We start from the raw sequence: 22645 nt of genomic DNA on the forward strand, positions 1-22645 counted from the left end.
AGAGGACAAACTGTGGGACCACAGATAGCAGGAGTCTCTATGAGAGTCTCTGCTCTGTTTTGACTGACTGGTAGGTGTGTCCTACTTTACTGTCACTGTCATTTCTTATCTCAGCAGCTGGGTGGAGTAAAAGTCGGGTCAGTTTGTACCCAGTGTCCGTAATAAAGGGGATTTCTCAGTCAGCTCAAATATTAAGTGAACTTCTGGGGAGCAGCTCAGTCATTTGGAATCAAGTCGACACTTGATAAGTTTGAAGTTATCTCAGTCCTGAAGAGCAGGGAAAGCAATATTCCTGACAACTGAATGATTTTTAGACCACACATGCACCAAAACTGATCATTATTTTCTGGTTTTAAGACATTTTACGGAGGTGACCTCTGCTGCCGTCTCTCTTCCAAGTGCGCTCTTTTCAGCTGAAGCAGAACATGGGAGATAATACGCGGGCCTCGCAGGGCAGGAGCGCGCAGGATGCGAAGGATGGTCCGCGTTTGGGGACTGAGGCTCCACATACCGCGGAGACAATTGAATGCAGCACCATCCCAAACGGTGACAGCGGCTCCGCGGCCACGACGCGTTTGTACAAGCGGCGCTGGGCCATCGTGTTCTTGTTCAGCTCCTACTCCCTGAGCAACGCGTACCAATGGATCCAGTACGGCATCATCAGCAACATCATCATGAAGTTCTACAACGTGGAGGCGTTCGCTGTAGACTGGCTGTCCATGATCTACATGCTCACCTACATCCCCTTCGTCTTCCCGGTCACCTGGATCCTGGATAAGAAAGGGCTGCGGGTCACAGCTCTGCTGGCCAACGCGCTCAACTGCGCCGGGACGTGGACCAAGGTGGCCAGTGCCCAACCCGACCTGTTCTGGGTGACCGTAATTGGGCAGGGTTTAAGTTCCCTTGCGCAGGTCTTCCTCCTGGGGATGCCCTCCCGCCTGGCGTCTGTGTGGTTCGGCGCGGATGAGGTTTCCACCGCCTGCTCCATTGGAGTTTTTGGGAATCAGGTGAGCTGATCTCTTATGACCTCAATAAAAGAGTCACCGTAACAGACCTCTGTATTCTGTATCATTTGATATATCATTTAATTGACACGTTTAATTACATTAGTAAGTAGACTGAGACCCATGGCTGGATTAACGTTTTAGGGGACCCGGGGCAAATGTTTTCTGTTGGGCACCAGCTGACCCACCCTGATCCCTCCATCCATGTCCACAGGACACAGAAACCAACCGGTACTACTGATCTTGAACAGTACTAGCCACAAATTAAGAATGTGATTAAATGCAATAATGTGAGCATGATATCAGCTAATATACAAATGGGTTAAAGCTAGATTTTTTAAAAATTATTATTCCTTTCGACAAGATAAGATAATGGTGCACATCACTGCTGCAGTTTCTCAAACAAATTTGCAAACAAGCAAATAAAGAAAAACAAATAATGTCATGAATCTGTGGTGTTTGGGGGCCAGTCAGCCCCTTTGCTCTGACCCAGTCAGTTATTTGTGCTTCTCACCTGAATGAAAAACTATTCATGAAGTCCTTTAGTTTGCATGGTTACCAAAGGGATTCCTGGAAAAGATCCTGGGAGGTCCGTGGACCAAAACCAACCAAACAGTGACAGAAAACTTGCCGTTAGTGATCCTGGACTAAAGTGTGAGTGATGGACTACCGATGCAGTCTTTATTCACCTCTGATCTACACTCTAGCCATCATATTTCTTTTCACATTTGCATATCTTTGCTTGTGTCACCCTTCACCGTGTTATGGAATACATGTTTGCTAAAGAAAGACTAAGCACACAGGATGATAGAACCACCGAACATCCAGTATCAAACAACGCTGACACCAACACCAACACATCCTGGTAAAAATCCTTTCAACTTGGTGCAAACAGTGCAAACAGTGTGAGTCTCAGTGTGAGTCTGAGACTTTTTGTCTGTGTAGCCAGACATGTAGAGAGCCTGTGTGTGTGTGCGTGTGTGTGCTGATGTGTTCAAGCTTATCTGCATACCTTTAAAAACTTTATCAGGGTTCATAGATTATTATTATTTGTTGGACTATAATGAATGGATTTCTTGAGGCATTCTTCATCCTCAGCCTGTAAGCAAACGCTTCAGTGCTGGAAGAATCACTCTTAAAATAAAAGGAAGTAAGTATTAACAGCAACATGCACTGTAAAATGGCCTGAGTGATGAATATATTTATACTCATACACCAGTCGTTATAGGACTCTATTGTTGTAGCTGGTTGAGGTGGAGCTACTTTTAACTTCTTTCTATCAATATAAGTTGTTTACTCTAGTGGTTCCCAACCTAGGGGTCAGGACCCTCCAAAGGGTCATAAGAAAAATCTAGCCGCTTCCTCATGTGAGCGTCAGAAAGTGTCTGGAGAATCGGGTCCGCACATATCAGGAGGTTGTCCGTGTCAGATGTGCTCTCACCTACTGGAAATACTCCATTTGGTGTAGGTGAGTGGTGGCTTCTGGGTAGAGCGTGCAGGGGCGAGGAGGAGCACTGATCTGCGATGATGACTGAAAGAGTGGAAAGCAATATATATAGAAGCAAGCAGGAAAGAGTACGAAGCAGCTACACTCCTTGCAATATCATCAAGACGCCCACTCGTGAACTCCCTCTATTCACACGTGGCTTCCATCAGATGTTACACAGGCTTTTTCCCAGGCAGCTGGCGGGTAGTGTCAGATCCAGACATTTACACTCACACATACAGTTCGTCTGGGTCATGTTGGGAAAAATTCAGGGTAGCAGTGCATATGTGAATTTGCATTCATTTGTCATTTTTCTCTAATCCTTTCTTATGTTTGTGAAGTATTGGGTCATTTTTCCCCTTTGGGCCTCAAAGCTTTATTTAAATGAAACCATCTGAGGAGTTCAGATGGGACATCTCTCTTTGGTGTTACTGCAAACAACTCAGACGTGTTTGATGCTTAATAATGGGCCCAACTGGACACTGCTTTTCAGTGAGGAGTCACAAACCAAAACGGTTGACCACAACTGCTTTCATTTCAACAAAGTGTTGCATTTCATAAGCTCATTCAGGTGTTATTGTGTGTTCATGTGCGTGTGTAAATGAGAAACCTTAATTGGCACTCAGTGCTTGTACACCTCCTGACACTTTAACACTGACTAACAGTTTGCGGTACAGGCTAAATACACACTTTTTTAAATATTTTTTCTTAAACCAACCTCAGATGCATTGATGTAACATTGCCTCCAGTCGCTCTGGAGCGTTATTTGCTTTGAGGGAGGCAAAGGCACCGAACGGGAGGTGACATGCGCAGCTTCGCCATCTTCAGCCGGAGGGGTGCGCGCGGGGCAGCAGGCCGGCATGCGTCTGTGCAGCCGGGCTCCAGGTACGATCAACTGTCCGCTCTTTCACTTCCTTTGGTCCACTTCTGCGCCAGTGTTTTCTCAGGTTAATACCCTGCCGGGTTTTGTGTGTTTGTTGTGTTCTCGTCACTTCCAGGAAGCCTAACATGGCCGTGAGGCAGTTTATTGAGGATATTACGAATAGTGTTTTAATGTGAAGTAGTAGGAGGCTGGATTGTTTTACGGTCGCGTTATCGGTTGTGATTAAGCGTTTTATTACGCTGTTTTTTTTTAATGGAGAGAAGGCGAATGCGCAGTCTCGGCCAAACAACCCCAGTTCCCTCCAGGAGCTGTTTCAACACCGATAGATTATCGTGCTTTGATTTCATATTGATTTCTGTTCCTTTAAAGACGCACGAGAAGTTCGCCGAAGTGCGTCTGGGGCTGCAGATTCAGTATCACGATAGATGTTTCGCAATCTTCTTCGTTTCTTCCATTCACTCCTCCTTCCATTCATGGCTTTGCTCCATGCGGGCAGAGGTGGTGTAGGTGGAGGCTGGAGACGGCAGGGGCACTACAGCACCGCCATCGGAAATTTCCAGCCCGCTCAAGACACAGGCACGACTGTCAGGAGCATTTCTGTGAAAGGCCATTCAGTCCTTCATCGTGAGAGATGAAGAGGAGCTCTGAGACGTTGTTATCGAACACTTTCCACCACTTTACTTTTCAAACTACATACTTTAGAGCCTAATATAACACTTTCTAATCAATACCCAGGTGATAGATTTGAATAGGTCGGTGAAACTGGATGCTCATTAGCAGAATAGTTTTCTGTTGATCGACCAATCAGTGAATCAACTTATTGTTACAGCTAATTCTCATGAAAATGTTGTCAGGACCACTCAGTTGGGACATGATAGATTCATTCTCTGTAAAAAGTGGCGCAACACTGAATAACCCAACATGAAATGAATCATTGATCGGTGAATAAGCAAGTTTGAAAATGACTGATCATCCAAATCCCACCGCAGTGATAACCCTCCACTGAGAGATACATCTCCGAGTAAAAGCCCCAGTTTCCACTATGATTGATGACTGTAAACCCAGCATTTAGCAGCAGAACGCCACACCATCCTGTCAACCTCCAGCACCTTGACGGGCCGTGTGTCAGTCGATACCTCATCGTGTCATGTCCCGTCAGTCACTCAGTTCTTCATCATCTTCTCTTTCACGGCGCGGCTGCTTGAAACAGTCGAGGCCTGCGCACAGTTTGTCATTCAAGCGTTACAAGTCAGACATTTATAGCAAAGTGTCTGCATTCATATGAGCATATGTGAGTCCAAACTCCTCTAAATGGCCAAATCATTGTATTGCTCAGCACCTCTCTGCCTTAGCTGACCTCACCTGATCATGTCATAACACTGATGTGTCCTCATGTGTTGTTGAGAACAATATGACATGCACAGGACATTAACTGTATTTTACAAGAAGTCAACTAATTAATGTGCTGCACTCATGCAGTCTCACTCGGCAATAGGCAAACCAGAGCGGCTTTGAAGCTCGAGTTAGCACTTGGCTGTCAAATTAATTCTTAATCAACTAGTGCTTAAGCACGTGCTTACATGTTCATTTGTACAGTCACTTGTTTTTGTCCCCCGAAATTTGAGCAAAATGTAAAAGGAGGGCTTCAATTCCTACTCTGATCAGCGCTGTGCGTTGATTAAAAAGTCAACATAACAAAAACCGTCACCATTTTTTTTCTTAACCAGCTTCAGGTTTGCCAGTAGACTAGCGCTTAAGACAGATGATGTAATATAAAGTGATTGGGCATTAGTAAATCCAATTTATGAACCACAAACACGTTAATAACCAGTGTTCTAACAGTGGGACACCATCGTCTTGTGTTTGAGCACAGAGGTGTACTTCCTCCCCATGGCCACAGCATGTGGACACAAGTTTTGAACTTATTTTATCCTGTAGAAGAGGTACTCCCAGAGGTTTAATATACTTAATCTTTCAAGATTTATTCTCATATATTGTTGAGACAGCATGATATGTTCACTTTGCTGCAAATTTAGGTCTATATTTCCACTTGTTTGCATGAGGCTACAAGTACTATAGCTATACGATCAGGCTTTTCATTGTATGTTTGTCAAGCACAAACATCTGAGGCAGTAGATTCATGCTTCAAATAGCAATGGGGCTAAACTTTTGCACTCCTATAGATGTGCAGGTCCATAGGAGAAGACTATGGGTCGACAAAACAGAGCAAAAAAAACCTCCAGATTTATTAGTAACAGTGTTTCAGTTCACACCAAGATAACCTGGTGAAGGTCTGTGCACTGAAACGTTGTTACTAATACATTTGTCTGATTGCAAGTGTAGAGGATGGCGTGCAGGAGTTGTTTGTTATGCATCCGTTCCAGTTTAATAGATTGTCTGAATTCTGATGAACTTGCAGTTTTCGTTCACCCTCGGTGGACTTTAGCTCCTCTGTGTACATCTGTGCATGTGTGTGTCATGTGCCTAACTTAAGCAATAAAATCCAGTTGCTCTCTTCAGCCATCCATCCTTAAGTTCACACTCATTGCCTGCTGTCAAGCGCAAGTTGATGCTCTTGTCTGAGTTGGAAGGAGGAGTTCGAAACGAGAAGTAAAACTCACAAAAGAAAGCCATCACATGACTGAAGAGGTGTTAAACACCAGAATCAGTCAGGTATGCAACTGTGACCAGAGCTTCCCAACACAGCTCATTATATTTAGACTGCACCCCAGAGCCACCTCTGCTAAATCAGAAGCACTAATAAGCAGTAATCTCCACTTTACGCACTGCAGGCGAGCTCGTTTATGATCAGCATGTAGGAAATACCTGCTGGGTGGGAGGGGCGAGTCAGGTAAACTGCTGCGGTGTAAAGAGGGCGCACACACAAGGAGAAATGTTTGCTCTTCCCTCCAGCTGTTAAGTGCCGCAGAAGCCTGAAGTGAAAGGGAAGCATTTCAGTGGGAGCAACATGAGTTCTCAGGATGAATTCTCTCAAGAGTGGACGGATGGCCTTGGCGAGGCCAGAGGCGATGGTCGGTCCCCGACAAGAAAAAGAACCAGTGTGGGAGAATACAACCATCAGCTGCTTCTGGAAGATAGCAACGACACACTGGAGACTTCAGCACAGGACGCCGCACCCTTCTTCCCACTGATGGAGACCAAGCTGTACAAGCGGCGGTGGGTGATGCTGTTCATCTTCAGTGCCTACTCCATGAGCAACGCCTTCATGTGGCTGCAATACAGCATCATCAGCAACATCTTCATGCGCTTCTACAGCATCAACAGCCTGGCCATCGACTGGCTCTCCATGATCTATTTCCTCACCTACATCCCCCTCATCCTGCCTGTCACGTGGCTGCTCGAAAACCGGGGCATAAGGGACGTGGTGGTGGTGGGCTCAGCCTTCAACTGCATCGGGGCCTGGGTCAAGACAAGCACGGCCGAGCCCGACATGTTTGCCATGACCTTCTTGGGCCAGTTTGTGTGTTCGGTGGCCACCGTTTATATCCTGGGCATCCCATCCAGGCTTGCGTCCCTGTGGTTTGGGCAGCAGGAGGTGTCCACCGCTTGTTCCATTGGCGTTCTGGGAAACCAGGTGTGTCTCTGTTTACCTGTTGGACTCAGAATGTCTTAAGCAGAGTGCGTATGGTGTTATAAACTTCTCAGACTGGTGCTTAGAGACCTGCACGTGTGTGTGCTTGGCTTGAAACAGAGCTCTGTCATCTTTAACACTCTTTGCAGTATATCTGATGAATTCTGTTTCCAACCTTCTGCTTGAGTCAGCAGGTTTAACGAAGCGGGGCACACACTCTCCGCCGGTGGAGAAAACTTATGGCTTCAGCTTGCGAAAGCATCTTAGCTGAGCGATGCATGTTAACCTGCAGAACCAAGCACTCAATGCATGCTTACATAGTTTCACTTCTGTTAAACTGACCTCAGGATTTCTCCCATGCCTATGATGGCGTGTGGTAATTGAGAAAGTTGAGGGATAAAGAGGATTTTTTAAAGTCAGCTGTGAAAGTATTAGCTCTAGGTTATTTTTCAAATACCCCTGGGATTTTCAACAGGGTTTTTTCTTTGGGATATCTTCATAACTTTCTCTAAATGTACTAAAAGCCTTGTCTTTCTGTTAACAAGATATTTATTCTTAGGAAATGTTATGCTAATTAACTCAATTTGAGCACAAACCAGACAGAAAATTGCTAGAAAGAAGTGCCAAATCAAGCTCATAGATGATAAAACATCCACCACTTCCACCTGTGTGTGATTTTCCTCACACACTCACTCACAGTGTGCAGAAGAAACAGGTGTGTCATGAAGACTGAACCAAACTGGAAGGTAGACGAAACAGATATCTCACAAAAGAAAAAGGCAAATGCTGGTTAACACGTTCAAGGTGATTGATATCCATTATGTTTATGTGTGTGTGTGCGTGGTTTGTTCCTCCCAGCCAGGGGAAATAGCAGGGGATGGCAGGTGACTTCCACCGCTTGAACCGTCTGCTTCTGAAAAAGCTCCCAGGCTTGGGGTAAATTGAATGTTCAGTGAGATCGCTGTGCTCATGGCAAGCTTGTGGGGGCTGCTGGGGAGGCCGTACGTGGTCGTTTAGCCTCAGTCTCACTCTGGAAATGCTTGAAAATGTGTTAAACTTGTCGGGTGATCTGAAGCTTGAGGTCATGGAAAAAGCTCTGCATGCCATGGTTCACGTCTCCACAGAAGAAGATCACAATTTTCACTTAGAGGTGATGAATTGAGAAGTTTCGCAGTAGAGTGACATGGTTTTAAATGTTTCCAGTCATTTCCAAAGGGCATTATTCTTTCCTACAAGCCAATAAAAACATCAACAATGGAGACTGAACAGGCATAGCAGTTGTTATGCATAAGGTGATATGAATGCATTGTGATCGCGCCGCAATCTGTACATAAACATATACCATCAAACCCTCTGATGCTCCTCAGCCTCTGAAGCAGTTTTTCCTTCAATTGAAGTTTGTCCTCTCTCACCTGCCGTAGACCAAACACTGCATGCCGGTCATTGTCGCGCATGTTCTTGTTTTGTGCTTAAGTCCCGCTCCCCGCCGCTGAAGATGAAAGGACACATTGTTGTTGATGTTTACTTGCTCACCACGACTTTATTTCTTTGCTCCGGCCCCTAAACCTGATACTTCCAAGTTTTTAGGTTGAAGCAGTTCACATATCCCCTTGGACGTGTAGAAATAGTTCACATGAAGTAAAAAGTAGGTAAGATTTCCATAAAGGCCTGCCATGCTTTGAAGATCAAACAGATCAACAGCTTGTGTGCCAAAAGTATCTCAATCCTCAATTTGCACCAGTTGAGAATAAGCCTGTTTTGCATTTTTGACAAATTATCAAGATTTTCTCTACTTGTCCAAAAAATAGGGATACAGTGTCTTCTCTTTGCTTCAGATTTAAGTCATTAAACAGAGATCACTCTCCAGTCACTGTGCTGTAGGGATCCTTTATAGGCTGCTGTCAATATCCTATAAAGCCTTCTCAAACAAAATGACCACAAGGTAAGTTAATAATTGTTCCTGTCGCTTATGTTACGTACATGTATGCAACATCAATAGAGCAGCGTTTGAAGCGTGTCTGTATGCTGCAGAGGGTAACAGGTGCAGATAAATATAAATAAATCATGGTGGCCTCTAAAGGGAGCGGTGAACTCACGAGGTCTGAAACTGGAAACTGCTCCTAACCTAGAAATAACCCGGCACATAACCCTGCAGAAAGCGGTCAATTTAAGTTTTTACATTTCAGTTTTTGCACAGAAAAAAACAACACGTGTTAGTTAGTGAGGTTTAGAGGTGCACATGGACACATTTTGTTGGATTTGGAAGGAGCCAGGCCCTGTTTTACAGTCTTTATGCTAAGCTAGGCTAACCATCTCCTGGCTCCACCTTCATATGTACACAACAAAAGTGTGCATGAATCTGCATATTTCCCAAAATGTCCTTTAACACCTCCTCTTTGACGATTTTGAATAAGCATTTATTGCTGATGTGTTCAGAACAGTGGGTACCCATCACTCACGCAAATGTCAGACAGGCAAATGTCAGTCAGACGTGAACTTCATTTCAAGGCAGAGTGAGACGAAAACGTATACTTTCCCTTTTCTGTCAGCTTTTTTTCTTTATTCCAACCTTTTTCCTCTTTTATAATAATTGCTTCCCCCTTTAATGATGTGCACTGGCTGTAGCTGCGTGCATGCATGTGTGCGTGCATGTGTGTGTGTATGTGTGTGTGTGTGTATGTGTGTGTGGTCGTCAGCCAGAGGCGCAGCATAATTTTTTAATTTGGTGCCTCTAACCTACAGATGGGTATTGCCATTGGGTTCCTGGTCCCGCCCATCCTCGTGCCTAACGTGGATGATATGAATGAGCTGGCGTACCACATCAGAATCATGTTCTACATCAGCGCGGGAGTGGCCACCCTCATCTTCATCCTCGTGGTCATCGGTAAGATGATTATTCACATCCACGGGCTCCAGGAGTGGGTAGGGGCTGTCGAGCCCACTGCAAGGCCCTTTCAATGTCATGTAACTCCCACAGTCATGGCTGTGAATTTTAGAAAGCAGAGTCATGGTGACAGTTTGTGCTTTGCAGTGGTGTGACAGCTCTGTTACCTCACCTCTCTTCTTTTGCCCCTCACAGTAATGCCGACAGGATTTCATGTTTTTTACTTGCCATTGAAATATTTTTAGACGAGAACACAAATGATTCTCTAGAGGGATTTTTGCAGCACTGAAGTTGATTGTTTGACACACACTTTCATTCATGTTTAAATGGTAGAGCTTCCTGTCTGCATGTTGGGCTCCTCAGGCAGCGCTGGTGGAGAGCTGAGTCCCCCTCAGATGTGCTCTCTACCGAAAACTCAACAGCATTGCAGCTCGCTAGACGAGCAGCAGCGGTAATTGCTGTAATTGTGCACCTTTTGATGAGATGTGTTCGGACAGGATGTGAAATACAAGCAGGGAGTCATGGAAGTGTTTTATGAAATCATCTTTCCCCTCAGCTCTCTTACATCCTCCTTTCACCTCCACGAAAGGACTGAAACTCGCTGACAGTCAGAGAAACACGGCGAAGCTTCACCACAGGTCTTGTTTTTGTCTGGGAGATGACGACTGGCACAGAGACAAATTCTTGGTTGATTACATTTTACTTCATCCAGTCTGGGCCAAGTTAGCCTGCTGCCACTTTAACTTGAGTTTGTGTAGCAAGGGTGGGGCGACAAAATTGATTATATCAGGTCAGATGTAAGAGCCAATCAAAGGACGGGCATTAGACTTTAGTATGTAGTATATGGCATGAGTCTGTTCAGTGACAATGCTATTCTATGTGTCCCTCCAAAAATAACATACTTATACTGTATAATAACAGAAAAGACCAAGAAAATAGGCATTAACACAAAGCTAACAAATGAAACCAAGGAAAGAGAAGTAGATTATTGACATTGATTAGTGTTTGTTTAGCTAACTTGTCCTGTTGGCTTGTTGATGACAGGTATGTCACACAGATAATTAGCTGGCTGAACAACAGCACAGATACAGATAGTGCTAACGCTTTGGAGACTGAGTTATCTTATCTGCAGAGGAGCTCTGCCTTGTTGTTGTGTACAATGTCTCACACACAGACACACACACACACACACACACACACACACATTTGTTATGGTTCCACTGGTCCTCCTCCTCCTGTCAGTATGACCTCCAGCGTCACACTGGGCTGTTACCCCCCATCACCGCCCTCACAGGCTGATCAGAGAACACACAATCCGCTATCACAACAAGCTCAATAACTTAAGGACTGGTTTTCTGTCTCAAGTTGTAAAAGTTTTATGTCCTAACACACAAGTCACCTCCTGAACCAATGCGTGTTTGCTTTGCAGTGTTTCAGGAGAGACCAGAGATCCCTCCCACGCAGGCCCAGGCTCAGGCCAGGAGCATCCCCCCTGACGAGTACTCGTACACGGCTTCCATCAAGAGGCTGCTGGGCAACAAGCCCTTCATGCTCCTGGTAGTCAGCTATGGTGGGTCTCTTCTTATTGCTTCAGCATGTTCCACAAACAGACTAGTTCAACAGGACACCTTTATGTAATGACACCTCGTCTGGAAGAGCAGGCCGTGAGGTGTTTCATTTACAGCTTCAACCACTTGGCTATTGATTCTCCACTGTTTATGTAGGGTAGTTAATGCCGCTAATGATTAATCTGTTATTTATTCATTCATCTAATAGTTTTGGCTATGTAACAGTTTCAAGAGCCCCAAGATTGTGTCTTAAATTGCCTGTTTTGTCTGATCAGCAATCCAAAAAAATACAGAGATATTTCAGTCCCAGTGGTCCTAAACAGAAAAGCAGGAATACGTCACATTTGAGGAGGCAGAACTAGCAAATGTTCAGCATTTTTCCTTAATTGTGATGAATAGCGATTAATCAAACATCACAGTTGTTGCTCATTCATTTCCTGTCACTTATCTTAGCTTAACTTAGGCTGATAGTTTCAGTACTATTATCTACTATAACAAGTATTACAACAAGGTTTAGAGGACCTTTACAGGGAAATCTCTCATGTCACAGCTTTTCACCTGCATCAAAGTTCCTTACGTGACTTCAATAATGTAATACTCTCCAAAAAAAGACACGCTTTAGCACGCCACATCAGAAGGTCACATGAGATGACGTTATAAAGATAGCAGAGGTGTCTGAGTCAGGTCTGTGTCTTCACATGCTGCGGTGACATAATGTTTTGATTAGCTCACTGTGACACGCAGGTCGTCCCACGCTCCACGTCTTTCTTTTATCGCCTCTCCAGGCTGGGATGTTGTCGCAGTATTGAGGTGAAAAGTAACTAAGGTCGCTTGAGAAGTCTTTTTTTTTTGCTCAAAGGTCATTATTTAATGTTAATGATTGACTGAGGGAAGAATGTTAAAATTTGTTAGTCTGTCAATGTGTACCCTTTACATGTCTGAATAATGGGGATTTTTAAGGACCTTTTTTGACTTGAAAGATTGTATACACCACAAGGTACCGGTTGACAGGTGCTCCACTATAAACTAAAATGAACTTGACTTAAGTCATTTTATTCACGCAGTGGCAAAGTCTGACGGCGACTATGGACTTGATGTGTGAGGTTGTCTGGAAGCATGAGGTCCCATGTGGACCTTTTCCTTTCCCCGCAGCTCTCCTCAGAAATAGTTTTCTGCTTGTTGTCTGCAGGGCTGAACGTTGGCTGCTTCTATGCTGTTTCCACACTCTTGAATCGGATGATCATCGAACACTATCCCGTAAGTCCCAGCCTGTCTGCTCTAAAACATGCTACTGCCTGATGTGCTTTGGTTCCAAGCAGATCAGCTTTTATTTCACTGTCTGCGTTTCTTTCTTTGTTTCTTCCTTCCTTTCTTACCTCCTCTCCTCACAGCCCAGCATGTAGACGGTTGTATGGCTTTCTTTGACACTGACAACTAAAAAGCTGCCAAGGAAGTGACCCTGACACAGATAACTGGGCTCTGAGACTCAGATTGTTATGGCCCAGCTTCCAGGACAAGATAACTGCAGGGTGCAAAATGTCACAGATGTCTTGTGTTGTCTGGAAAACCAGAAATGTCAATGTTTTCCCTCTCAGGGTGAAGAAGTGAATGCTGGGAGGATTGGTCTGACCATTGTCACGGCTGGCATGGTGGGGTCCCTCTTATGTGGCATTTGGCTGGACAAGACCAAAACATACAAGTAAGATATTTCTATAAAAGAGCAAAAACGGTGGCAGACTGAGCTAAAGCGGTGCTTCCACGCATTGAGAAGAAACTAAAACTCTGTAGCAATCAGGGCAATCCGTCAAATAGTTACTGAAATGCTTCAGTCTGGACCAAACTGTTAATGCTATCCATAGGTGCACACTGTAGCATGTCAAAAATGTCATATTGTAGCTTTATGTGCTTCGAGTGGAGCTATGAAACTCAACATGACCTCTGAAAGGAAGTACTCCAGCGTCTTCTGGGTCAACAGTCTCTGTCGGTTGCAGCAGTGTTAGCCGGGCTTTAAAACATGGGCTCTTTGCATGGATGTCTTTTAAATCACCCCATTCACAGTGAGACGTCCAAGGGAATCGAAGCTTTTGTTCGAAGAAGGCACGAGTGAGAATCCAGCACAACTGAGTTTTATATCTGATGTCCCTCTGTGCTGATCTGATCTGACAGGCTATACTCAGCTGGTCCTCCCAGGTCGCAGCTCGGGCGTCGTGACACTCCATTAGACGTGGAAAATACTAATAATTCAGTCTTGACAGCGAAAATATCCGATTAGTGTCTGATTTTTGATGCTGCTGTTTTTTTTTCCATCAAGCATGTCAATACTTTTCACAAAATAACCACTTATTTTCAGCAGTTTTCTGAGTGTTCAATGATTGGTGCGCTGCCTTCAGTGATCTGGCATGCAAACTATTATGACTGGGAAAAAATCTGCGCTCCTCAGATTCCGCACATGCCGTCAGGATGCTTCGCTGTCAAAGCAGTCAGGCCCAGATTTACGCCGCCGACCCTCTCACTATTGTCCCATGTGGGAGAGAGTCGGAGGACTATGTTATATTAACAAAAATATTTTGCAGCAATATTTTACGCGTGGTTGTACGAGAGACAGCTTCACCAGAGTAAGCCTGTTTGTGCAGATGGCCTGGGTCATGACGAGGGGTCTTCAGTGACTCAGCAATATTGTTTTCGCTGAGGAATCCAGGGAGGAATTTTATTTCAAGGGAGACATCCATCTGGAAAAAGATCCCTGCTGCGACACAAAATGTTTTTAAAAGTATTGGTCCTTTAGATGATTATAGAAATACCTTTTATCTCTTGCAGTGGTTGAATGAGGACATATGCGTCGTACGTCTTTAATGCATGGGCATGGAATGATGCATGTTTAATGTGGAGGAGAAGAGCATATTAGACAGTCCCATTGCTCCCAGTCCCACCCTGCTGGTTGTACAGATGAGTCTTAGCTTCTTGTAATGAATTTCTTGGAGACCAAATGATCTGAATGAATTTTTCTTTCAAATGTAACTTGGATCTATACACAGTATAAAGGCGTTGTGCATCATGTGACCGCCAGTCCTCATAACACTAAAGTTGGGAATTGCCTTTGCTTACATACATTAAATTTGCTCATAAAGATATTTTTATGTGTATTATCATCAGAATTTATTGTAAAGCTGGATGATTATCGGGAGCTTTTGCACGTATGTACAGAAAGCCTTTCTGATATTGGAGGATTGCTTTGTTCCGATCAGCTTTGGCGGGCATGCAGCAAACATGAGCCTTGTCACGAGGCTTCTTAAACATTAATGTAAAATTCAAATCAGATTAAATAGGAGCCTTTAGAGCCACAGTAATCTTTAAGTATGAGCCCACAAACAAGGTGTTCTGTGTGTGAATGTGTGTGACGTTTGATCGTATTGTCAGCGAGCTTTCTGAACCTCGTGATTAATGTTCGTCTGCCGTCTCCTCAGACAAACCACACTGGTCGTGTATCTCCTCTCTCTGATTGGGATGCTGGTCTACGCCTTCACCCTCAACCTGGGTCACCTGTGGGTGGTGTTTCTCACAGCTGGAATTTTAGGGTAGGTAACCAGTCCAGAGCAAAGGCCACAGAGGTCCTAAACATCACAGTCAAGGCTTCTGCCAGGAAGGCCTTTCTGGATAAAATGATGCATTCATGTCAGGATTTTCTGAAGTGATTAGATGCTGATGTTAAGAGAGACTGGGACAGATGAAGCTGTGGTTCTCTTTAAAACTGGTGAGGAGAAGATGTCTGATAACACTGCCTTTAGACTCCCTTTGAATCTGTCGAATTTGACGTGCGCAGGTCTCGGGTTTTGCCAGTAATTCCTGAAAATGTTGTGGTGAAGCTGTATGTAGTTCATGTTCCTGTTTCTTTGCCATTCTCTCAAAGCAAAATCAACACTCCTCCATTTCCCCAGTGCTTGTGCCTTGTCCTTACAATTATTGCTATTTATGGTAAGCTGATTATGCCCATAGCTGGTTTCCATAGCAATTCCTTTGTATGAGTTTCATTCCTGAAACCCAGACAGGATGTATTATTCAGCAATTTACACTTGCCCTACTTTTAAATCCGTGGAGCTGTTTTCTGTTCGTCGCCGGAACGAAAACGACTGCATATCGCACGAATTTGTTGCGGCCATTAATTTTGACCTTCGGTGTCTGTCTGTCTGCAGATTCTTCATGACAGGATATCTCCCTCTGGGCTTTGAGTTTGCAGTAGAGCTCACCTATCCAGAATCAGAGGGAACCTCATCAGGACTGCTTAACTGTTCAGCTCAGGTCAGTATATGTCAGCGCGGTTAGCTGTGAAAATACAGGCTAAACATATCAGATATAAATTATTATTTTTTTGAAATCTCATTACAGATATTTGGAATTATTTTCACCATCTCCCAAGGAAAGATTATTGATAATTGGGGCACTTTAGCGGGGAACATCTTCCTGAGTATCTTTCTGCTGATAGGAACAGTGATGACAGGTAAGACATTCATCTCTCATCTGTTTCTTGAACACACATCTCCTGTAAAACAACACTGAACTGGTGTGCTGACATACATGCATGTGAAATTCAAAGGAACTTAAACACGTTGTGTGCTTTAGAGGCAGGGCACAACTGTTAACATTGTGTACAGTCCTGAAGTTGCACATGCACGGTATCTTTGGTAGGAAAAGGTTGCCCCCTAGTGGCTGAGTGATGACACACTCTGTATGAAAGTCTGAAAGGCATAATTCAATGAAAATGCAGAGCTCTTTTTTCATCATTTTCCTACGGAACTTAACTAGTTTTAAAGATCCTGAAATTGTGACGTAATGCTGTCTGTGTCGTCCCTGTTTTTCTATTTCAAACTGAGATACATTTAACTGCTACTTTTAAGTCAGCTAAATGAACACATGTTCTCCACATTTTGCCCTTTTTCTTGCCATCATGATACAGCATCCACCTCTAATCTCAAACTAAGCCTTTCCCTCTCCTCTGTGTTCGTCACAGGATTCATCAAGTCCGACCTCCGGCGGCAGAAGGCCAACCTGCAGGCTGAGGTGCAGACAGTGAGTGTAAGTACATCTGCATGCGTTGCATGAAGTCTGAGGCGGGATCTTCACATACGTGTGGAGAAGGAATGTGTTGGATGCCGCCCCGGCTCCGGGCTGAATGCGCTGTCCTCACACTGCTGCAGGCATGCACACTGGTGAATGCAGGGGTTGCACTGCTGCACTGCTGGAAACTTTCTCTCTAAATTCACCAAAAACATCCTCTACTCTCAAACGCTGTTTGCAGAAAGCACAATTCTGCTTTGTCTGACAGCTCTCCAACTTGCCTTAACAGCATGTTTACCATCTTTTGCTCTGAAATTCAAATTTTGTTTTAACTTTAACAAAGAAGTACTTTATTACATTTTCATATGGGGCAGTTGGCAGCTGTCAAACAGATCAGTAATCTCTGTAATGATGTGGAAATAACACACCACAATCCATTGTTTATGGATAAAAATCAGGTTTAAGTTACTGAGTGAATCTAGGATGCACATCACCAAAAATAAGGGCATCTTTCTGGTCTATTGTTCACATGTGTATCATATCACCTGTGGTCTCCAGCTGCTCAGAATCACCTTTGAGTTTTTAACAGCGAATGCTTTTTGACCAAAATCTCACCTCATTGCGTGTCTTCTGCTGCTCACTCATTGTCTTGTTTAAGACAAGCTTGGGACCTTTTTTACTGTCTTTGCTCGTCCTCTCTCTGCTCATAATATTCCAATTCTAACAATATAAATGCGGCTAAAATGGAAAGCTCCGGTAAACTGGCACACTAACTGGAAATTAGTTGTAATAGATGAATAAATTTAAGACAAATCTAAATGAATAATGCTAAACAAATACATTTTTATTAAAGTTACGTAGTATTTAGCATGATTTACTGCAAGCTGACCACACACCATATTCTCCTCACTAAAGGCTGTGAGTGTGGTCACTGGGTTAGAGCGCAGGCCGCACTGTTAGTTGGATGTGCAGGGTTTAACCGGGGGCAGCCTTATGGTGTTGGTGTGGTACAGAGGACATGGTAGAGGATGAGGTGGCCCCTGTGGGCCCCCCAGAGGTGTGACACCCAAGCTATCGTTCCAGCCTGCAGACTCCATGTCGTCGGTGCAGGACTACGGGGCCACGGCGTGCAGGGGCCCCTGGCATCGGCAGTCTTGACAAAAACCCACAACCTTATTAAAACCAAAATGCACACCTGCTAAGGTAGGGGCACACACACTCTGAAGCTTCAACACCAGCACAGCACGCAAACACACACACACACACACACACACACACACACACACACACACACTCTCTGACAAGAGAGTACGACATTAAACAAACCTTTTTTCCCAATTAATCTTCCAGAACATTCAATTAAAACGGTAACAAATTGTTACAAACCACATTGTTTTTTCAATCTGCATAAATAGAAGGTTTCATTTATTCTTAATAGAAGCGTGACTGGTAAGTTGGGACTCTGTGTAAAGCATAAATAAAAACAGAATGCAGTCATTTGCAAACAGTATACAGTCATGTGTTCACAGAGTGGTGAACCTCTCTCCATCCTCGCTTGTGAAAGACTGAGCCTTTCCAGGATGCTCCTTTCATACCCAATCATGATTCTATCACCCGTTACCAATGAACCTGTTTACCTGTGGAATGTTCCAAACAGGTGTTTTTGGTGTCTTTAGTTGCTCCTGTCCCAACTTGTTTGTAACATGTTGCTGCATCAAATTCAGAATAAGCAGATGTCTGTTTTCAGTTGAGTTTATGTCAAAAAGGAAAATTCTGGCTTTCTGTTTTATTTATGTCGTACACATTGTCCAATGTTTTTTGCAATCTGGATTGTACTTGAGGTTATTTCTATGGACCTGCTGTACATTTTATTCCACTTCACAATCAGCTCTTAAATGTAACAGGATCACCAGCTGGTGCTCTGGATCCTCCTGGGATTTCAATTTAATATTGAAGTAAAAACAGATTTCTAACATTTGTTTTTTGTTGTTGTTGTTTCACTGTATTTGGGGTTTTATAGTTTTTTGCTTTAATCAACTTTGTAAAGCAAATTGATCATTTGACATTAGTGAATAACTGACAGTCTGATGAGCACAGACATTTTTGATTATATTGATTTGATGCAAAAGGTGAAAGAGTTTTTTAATGCTAAATTAATAATTTGAATGTTAATGTCCTGTTGTCTTCCTGAAGGCTTTCATGACTTAAGAATTTGTCTTTTTTCATTCAGAAAACTCCCACTTGTACTCATTTGTTGGACAAAGTGATTGTAATTGTTGCCTGTCCTCGTCCTCTGCAGAAAATGACAGCTGATCTGGAAGGAAGCGTCTCTCCAGCTGAAATCCTGAAGGAGAGGAAGTTATAAGGAGGACAGACTCGCTCTGTCAAAGACACCGTGTACAGATAAAAACTGAAGCACAGACATGCATTAACATGCGTGCAGTGTGTGATCACACTGAGCAGCCCTCTGTGAGCCGCGATGGCTGGAGTGAGAACCAGCACACCTGCTGTTTGACGCACTGGACAACATGATGTACTGCATGGACACCAGATCCACACTAATGCCCCAAGTGCAACTTAGCTCAACCCAAAGCAAGCACAAGTCAATCATGCACAAGGGGAAAGCACTTGGAACCTCAGTGGTTTTTACAAAAGCAGAATTTTATCCATTGGAGGCATTTCACACGTCTTGTCAGTGCAGTGCAGCCGCCAACATCATGACGCCAAAATCACGACGCCAACATCACGACACTCTCTGAGTGAAATGAACTTTTAACTGAACTGTTTCTGAAGCTTTTACCGTCCCCCTCTGATTCGTGTCATTGTAGTGTTCTGTGCGTCTGTTCAGCAATATTTAAACTGTCAGTAGTTCCTAATATTGGGCCAATGTTGTGTGTAACTGAACTGTCTTTACATTGCTGAAGGAGCTCATTAGGAGTGTCCTGTTTCCAGAATAAGCACGTTAAACACGTTTTCCTTCTTCAGCAGGGCTTTATCATCTCTGCCTGCCCTTCAGGCTCACATGGAAGTGTTACTTCTGAATCCTGCTGATTGTAAATACGATTGATGCTGTGCATCTGAGTACACTTTGGAAGGTCAGTTTTGTCCTTGTTTTACTGTAACACGACATATTTAGATCAACATGCGAGAGCAGCACAAAACACGATGGATGGATGATGCTGATACTGCAGTTAACATTTTGCACAAGAAGGTTTTTATGCATCGAACTCTTAACTTTAAATCTGAGATGTAGCTCATGCTGTGTGACCAGTTTTGGGTTTTACTTGACATGTTGTGGCTGGCTGTCTGGTGATTTTAAGATTTCATGATTTTGTGATTTTGAGAGGTGCTCGTCATTCTTTCAGTGGCATTTGTGGGACGTTTTACAGTGCTGTGAAAACATTTCTACACTCCTATGTTTTCTTCTCCATTTTGTATTCTATGAATTCATTTTTATTGTAGTCAACTTTTTTCTAGGCTGTATTCACGGTGTAGTGTTTCCTTTTTCCACTAAATTGATATGAAAATGAAGTAAATCAATATATTACATTGCTTTGTCCCCTGTCTAACTGGGCAGCAGTGTCACTGTGTGGATATAAAAAGGAGAACATGAGAATTCATTTGCACCTTTAATGCCTGATATAGCAGTGAGCTCATGTTTTTCTGCATTTGAATCCATCCTAAACCAGAGATAAAGAGCCAGAATTAGCAGAAAACAATGCTAAATAGGTCTCACTTCAACCCAGATATCTGAGCAACAGATTCAATATTTCTCAAAAATACTGTAAAAAAAAAACACAGTTGCACCCGAGCAAACACGCTGCCTCACAACTTATTTTTCATTTGAAGTTTATAAAAACACATTATTTGCTTATTACTTAAGAGGACAACATCAAAAATGTCATTTTTAAAAGGTTTGATAGGACAAAAAGTTGTGCATGAATTCAAAGGGTGTCCAAACTTTTCACAGCACAGAACAAACATCGAGAATAATTTCTGATATTCTTGATTGTGATACTTTGTAATGAAGAGCATAGTTTTATACTGAATAGTCATCTGAGTTCTTTGGTATATTATGAGCTTTAAAAAATAAAAAGTATAGTGATGAAATAAAACAATCAACATTCCAAATGAAATCTGTCCTGGATTATTTCTGTCATCATTTCACTCAGCGATACTGCAGACGAAACCACGAGTTTATGACATGTTTCACCTAAAATATCAGTTTAAAAACAACAAATACAGCCACAAAGAGATGTCTGTCGTCTGTAGGAAGTGTTACAATACGAACTTATTTTAAATCCAGATCTCATGTTCTTCAAGGCAACAAGCACACTGGGACCAGTCCACCAGTGTCTGCTGGGACCAGCACACACGCTGGTCACTGTGGAGGTGGGTTCAATGGACCGGAGGGAAATCAAACCGCCGGGATTCAGTTTCGCTTCTTCTGCCGTGCCCCGACTTCCTCTTGTGATTCTGGAAGACACTGGAATCCAATCAGCATCCCGATGATGGAGAAACCTAGAAAAACACACGGAGATGCCATCACAGGTTTTTAAAAGATGGTTTAAAACCTTTTAAAACCTAAAATGTGATAATTTGACAGACAGCGTAAACAGATTTCCCCTCAGCCTCCACTCACTTGCCACAATGAGAGGTGCCATGACCCCGATGGTCAGAGGTGCCGTTTTGTAGATGAAAGCTTCAGACAGAAAGTGGCCCAGCGCCAACACAAACGTCCATAAGGTGATATGATACAGCCTGCGGGAGGCAGTGAGACACACGGTGAGGACATATGAAGACTGCAGACAGAAACAAGGTGCAGCAGGTGGAAAGCTCTCTTACGTTCTGTTCTGGATATCAATGGCACAGGCGCAGCGAATGATCGAGGACAGCAACGTCCAGATACCAAATGTTCGAGCTTGGAGACCATTCACTGAGGACGTGGGACAAAAGACATGTCATGATACAACATCTGTACATTCTGTGTTATTAACAGAGAATCAGAAAAGGTAGATGTGGTCGAATATTGAAGACTGAAGACGACTGAATATGAACTGCTGTTACTGAAATATGATATTTAATGGTGTCAAGCTGCTGCACACATGAAGTTGTGTCAGTCAAACCTAGTTTTAGGGTTGCAACTAACCATTATTTTCATTATCTGTTGATTATTTTCTCAATTAATGGATTAGTTGTTGTCGATCAGCAGCCAAGAGGACTTCCTAAAATGTCTTTTTTGTCCACAACTCAAAGATATTCAGTTTACTGTGATAGAGGAGTAAAGAAACCAGAAAATATTCACATTTAATAAGCCGAAATCACAGAATTTTGACTTTTTTTCTGAAAAAATTACTCAAGGCTTATCAAAACAGTTGCTCATTAATGTAACAGTTAATGTAACAAATCGAATAATCTGGCTAGTTTGCTCACCAAACTCAGGTGTGCCCGTGTAGAGCTTCTCTGACAAAAAGCTGTGATCTCTGAAACTCTGCACGGTGTTTCCCATCGCGATGACGGACACCATCAGCAGCCAGCTCCGCAGGACGTTCAGAAAACGGCTCATCTTTCCTGTCTGACACGCACCTGTCAGAGAGAAGTCAGTCCGTCTGATGCAGGAGAAACTACTTCAAACTGAGGGCCAGCGCCAGTGCAGCTGACTGGCTCCGTTACACACGGAAAGACCCGACGAACACACCGCAGGGAAGCTGTCTGTCTGTCTGTCAGTCAGCTAGCAAGTGAGTGATATTCAGCAGTAACTAACAGGCTAACGCTACTGGCACCTGGCTGAAATGCATTTTATTCTAATCTATTCTGGTAAAAGCAGCATGAGTCGAGCGCACATTTACCTGACTGCGTCTCTCAAACTACACTGTCAACATGTCCCTGAGAGAAAAAGAGAGAAGACTAGACATGAAACAATAAAGTGGGACTCAAGCCAAACGAGTATGGTGATATATTCTCCATGGTACGGCTGTCAATCTTGGACTGTGGGGTTGACCAATAACAGAGCTTCAGAAATGGCTCCATCCGTCGTACCATTCCTATGATTGGTCCATACGAGCCCTCGGGTTCCGCCTATTTCTTTTGCTAACCTATGAAAATCAAGGAATTCTGTCACCTTTAGACTGCAAGCTAGGCTGCGTTCAAACAAAGAGTACATGTACATTTGTTGT

General features: G+C 43.5%; 2 protein-coding genes across 6 annotated transcripts; one reads left to right on the plus strand and one right to left on the minus strand.

The window, feature by feature from the left end:
* flvcr2a (FLVCR choline and putative heme transporter 2a) lies at positions 1-20602 on the plus strand. 4 transcript variants are annotated; one of them, XM_076748785.1, is made up of 12 exons: positions 3270-3375; positions 6287-6968; positions 9708-9849; positions 11279-11419; positions 12607-12674; positions 13013-13116; positions 14882-14992; positions 15608-15713; positions 15801-15912; positions 16423-16487; positions 17553-17672; positions 18769-20602. In XM_076748785.1, the coding sequence occupies exons 2-11, from the start codon at positions 6342-6344 to the stop codon at positions 17625-17627; spliced, it is 1551 nt and encodes a 516-aa protein (XP_076604900.1). In that variant the 5' UTR covers positions 3270-3375; positions 6287-6341; the 3' UTR covers positions 17628-17672; positions 18769-20602. The 4 variants fall into 4 exon arrangements, with proteins under 4 accessions (XP_076604902.1, XP_076604904.1, XP_076604900.1 ...); XM_076748787.1 differs by lacking the exons at positions 3270-3375; positions 6287-6968; positions 18769-20602 and adding exons at positions 1-70; positions 358-1007 and having other exon boundaries at positions 17553-18115; XM_076748789.1 differs by lacking the exons at positions 3270-3375; positions 6287-6968; positions 18769-20602 and adding exons at positions 1-70; positions 400-1007 and having other exon boundaries at positions 17553-18115.
* erg28 (ergosterol biosynthesis 28 homolog) lies at positions 20579-22461 on the minus strand. 2 transcript variants are annotated; one of them, XM_076748791.1, is made up of 5 exons: positions 22319-22461; positions 21903-22055; positions 21315-21405; positions 21112-21230; positions 20579-20990 (listed from the first exon to the last, which is right to left on the minus strand). In XM_076748791.1, exons 2-5 carry the CDS (start codon positions 22033-22035, stop codon positions 20902-20904), a joined length of 432 nt encoding a protein of 143 aa, XP_076604906.1. In that variant the 5' UTR covers positions 22036-22055; positions 22319-22461; the 3' UTR covers positions 20579-20901. The 2 variants fall into 2 exon arrangements, with proteins under 2 accessions (XP_076604906.1, XP_076604907.1); XM_076748792.1 differs by having other exon boundaries at positions 21903-22040; positions 22319-22422.
* Positions 22462-22645: the final 184 nt, after the last annotated feature.

Source organism: Chaetodon auriga, chromosome 14, assembly GCF_051107435.1.
Source record: "Chaetodon auriga isolate fChaAug3 chromosome 14, fChaAug3.hap1, whole genome shotgun sequence".
NCBI lineage: Eukaryota > Metazoa > Chordata > Actinopteri > Chaetodontiformes > Chaetodontidae > Chaetodon > Chaetodon auriga.

Coding starts and splice junctions, on each gene's coding strand:
- erg28 (XM_076748791.1), bottom strand. CDS start 22,035: ATGAGCCGTTTTCTGAACGTCCTGCGGAGCTGGCTGCTGATGGTGTCC. Junction 21,406..21,902: donor CACGGGCACACCTGAGTTTG/GTGAGCAAACTA, acceptor CCACGTCCTCAG/TGAATGGTCTCCAAGCTCGA. Junction 20,991..21,111: donor GGCACCTCTCATTGTGGCAA/GTGAGTGGAGGC, acceptor GTGTTTTTCTAG/GTTTCTCCATCATCGGGATG.
- flvcr2a (XM_076748785.1), top strand. CDS start 6,342: ATGAGTTCTCAGGATGAATTCTCTCAAGAGTGGACGGATGGCCTTGGC. Junction 12,675..13,012: donor TGATCATCGAACACTATCCC/GTAAGTCCCAGC, acceptor TTTCCCTCTCAG/GGTGAAGAAGTGAATGCTGG. Junction 14,993..15,607: donor CTCACAGCTGGAATTTTAGG/GTAGGTAACCAG, acceptor GTCTGTCTGCAG/ATTCTTCATGACAGGATATC.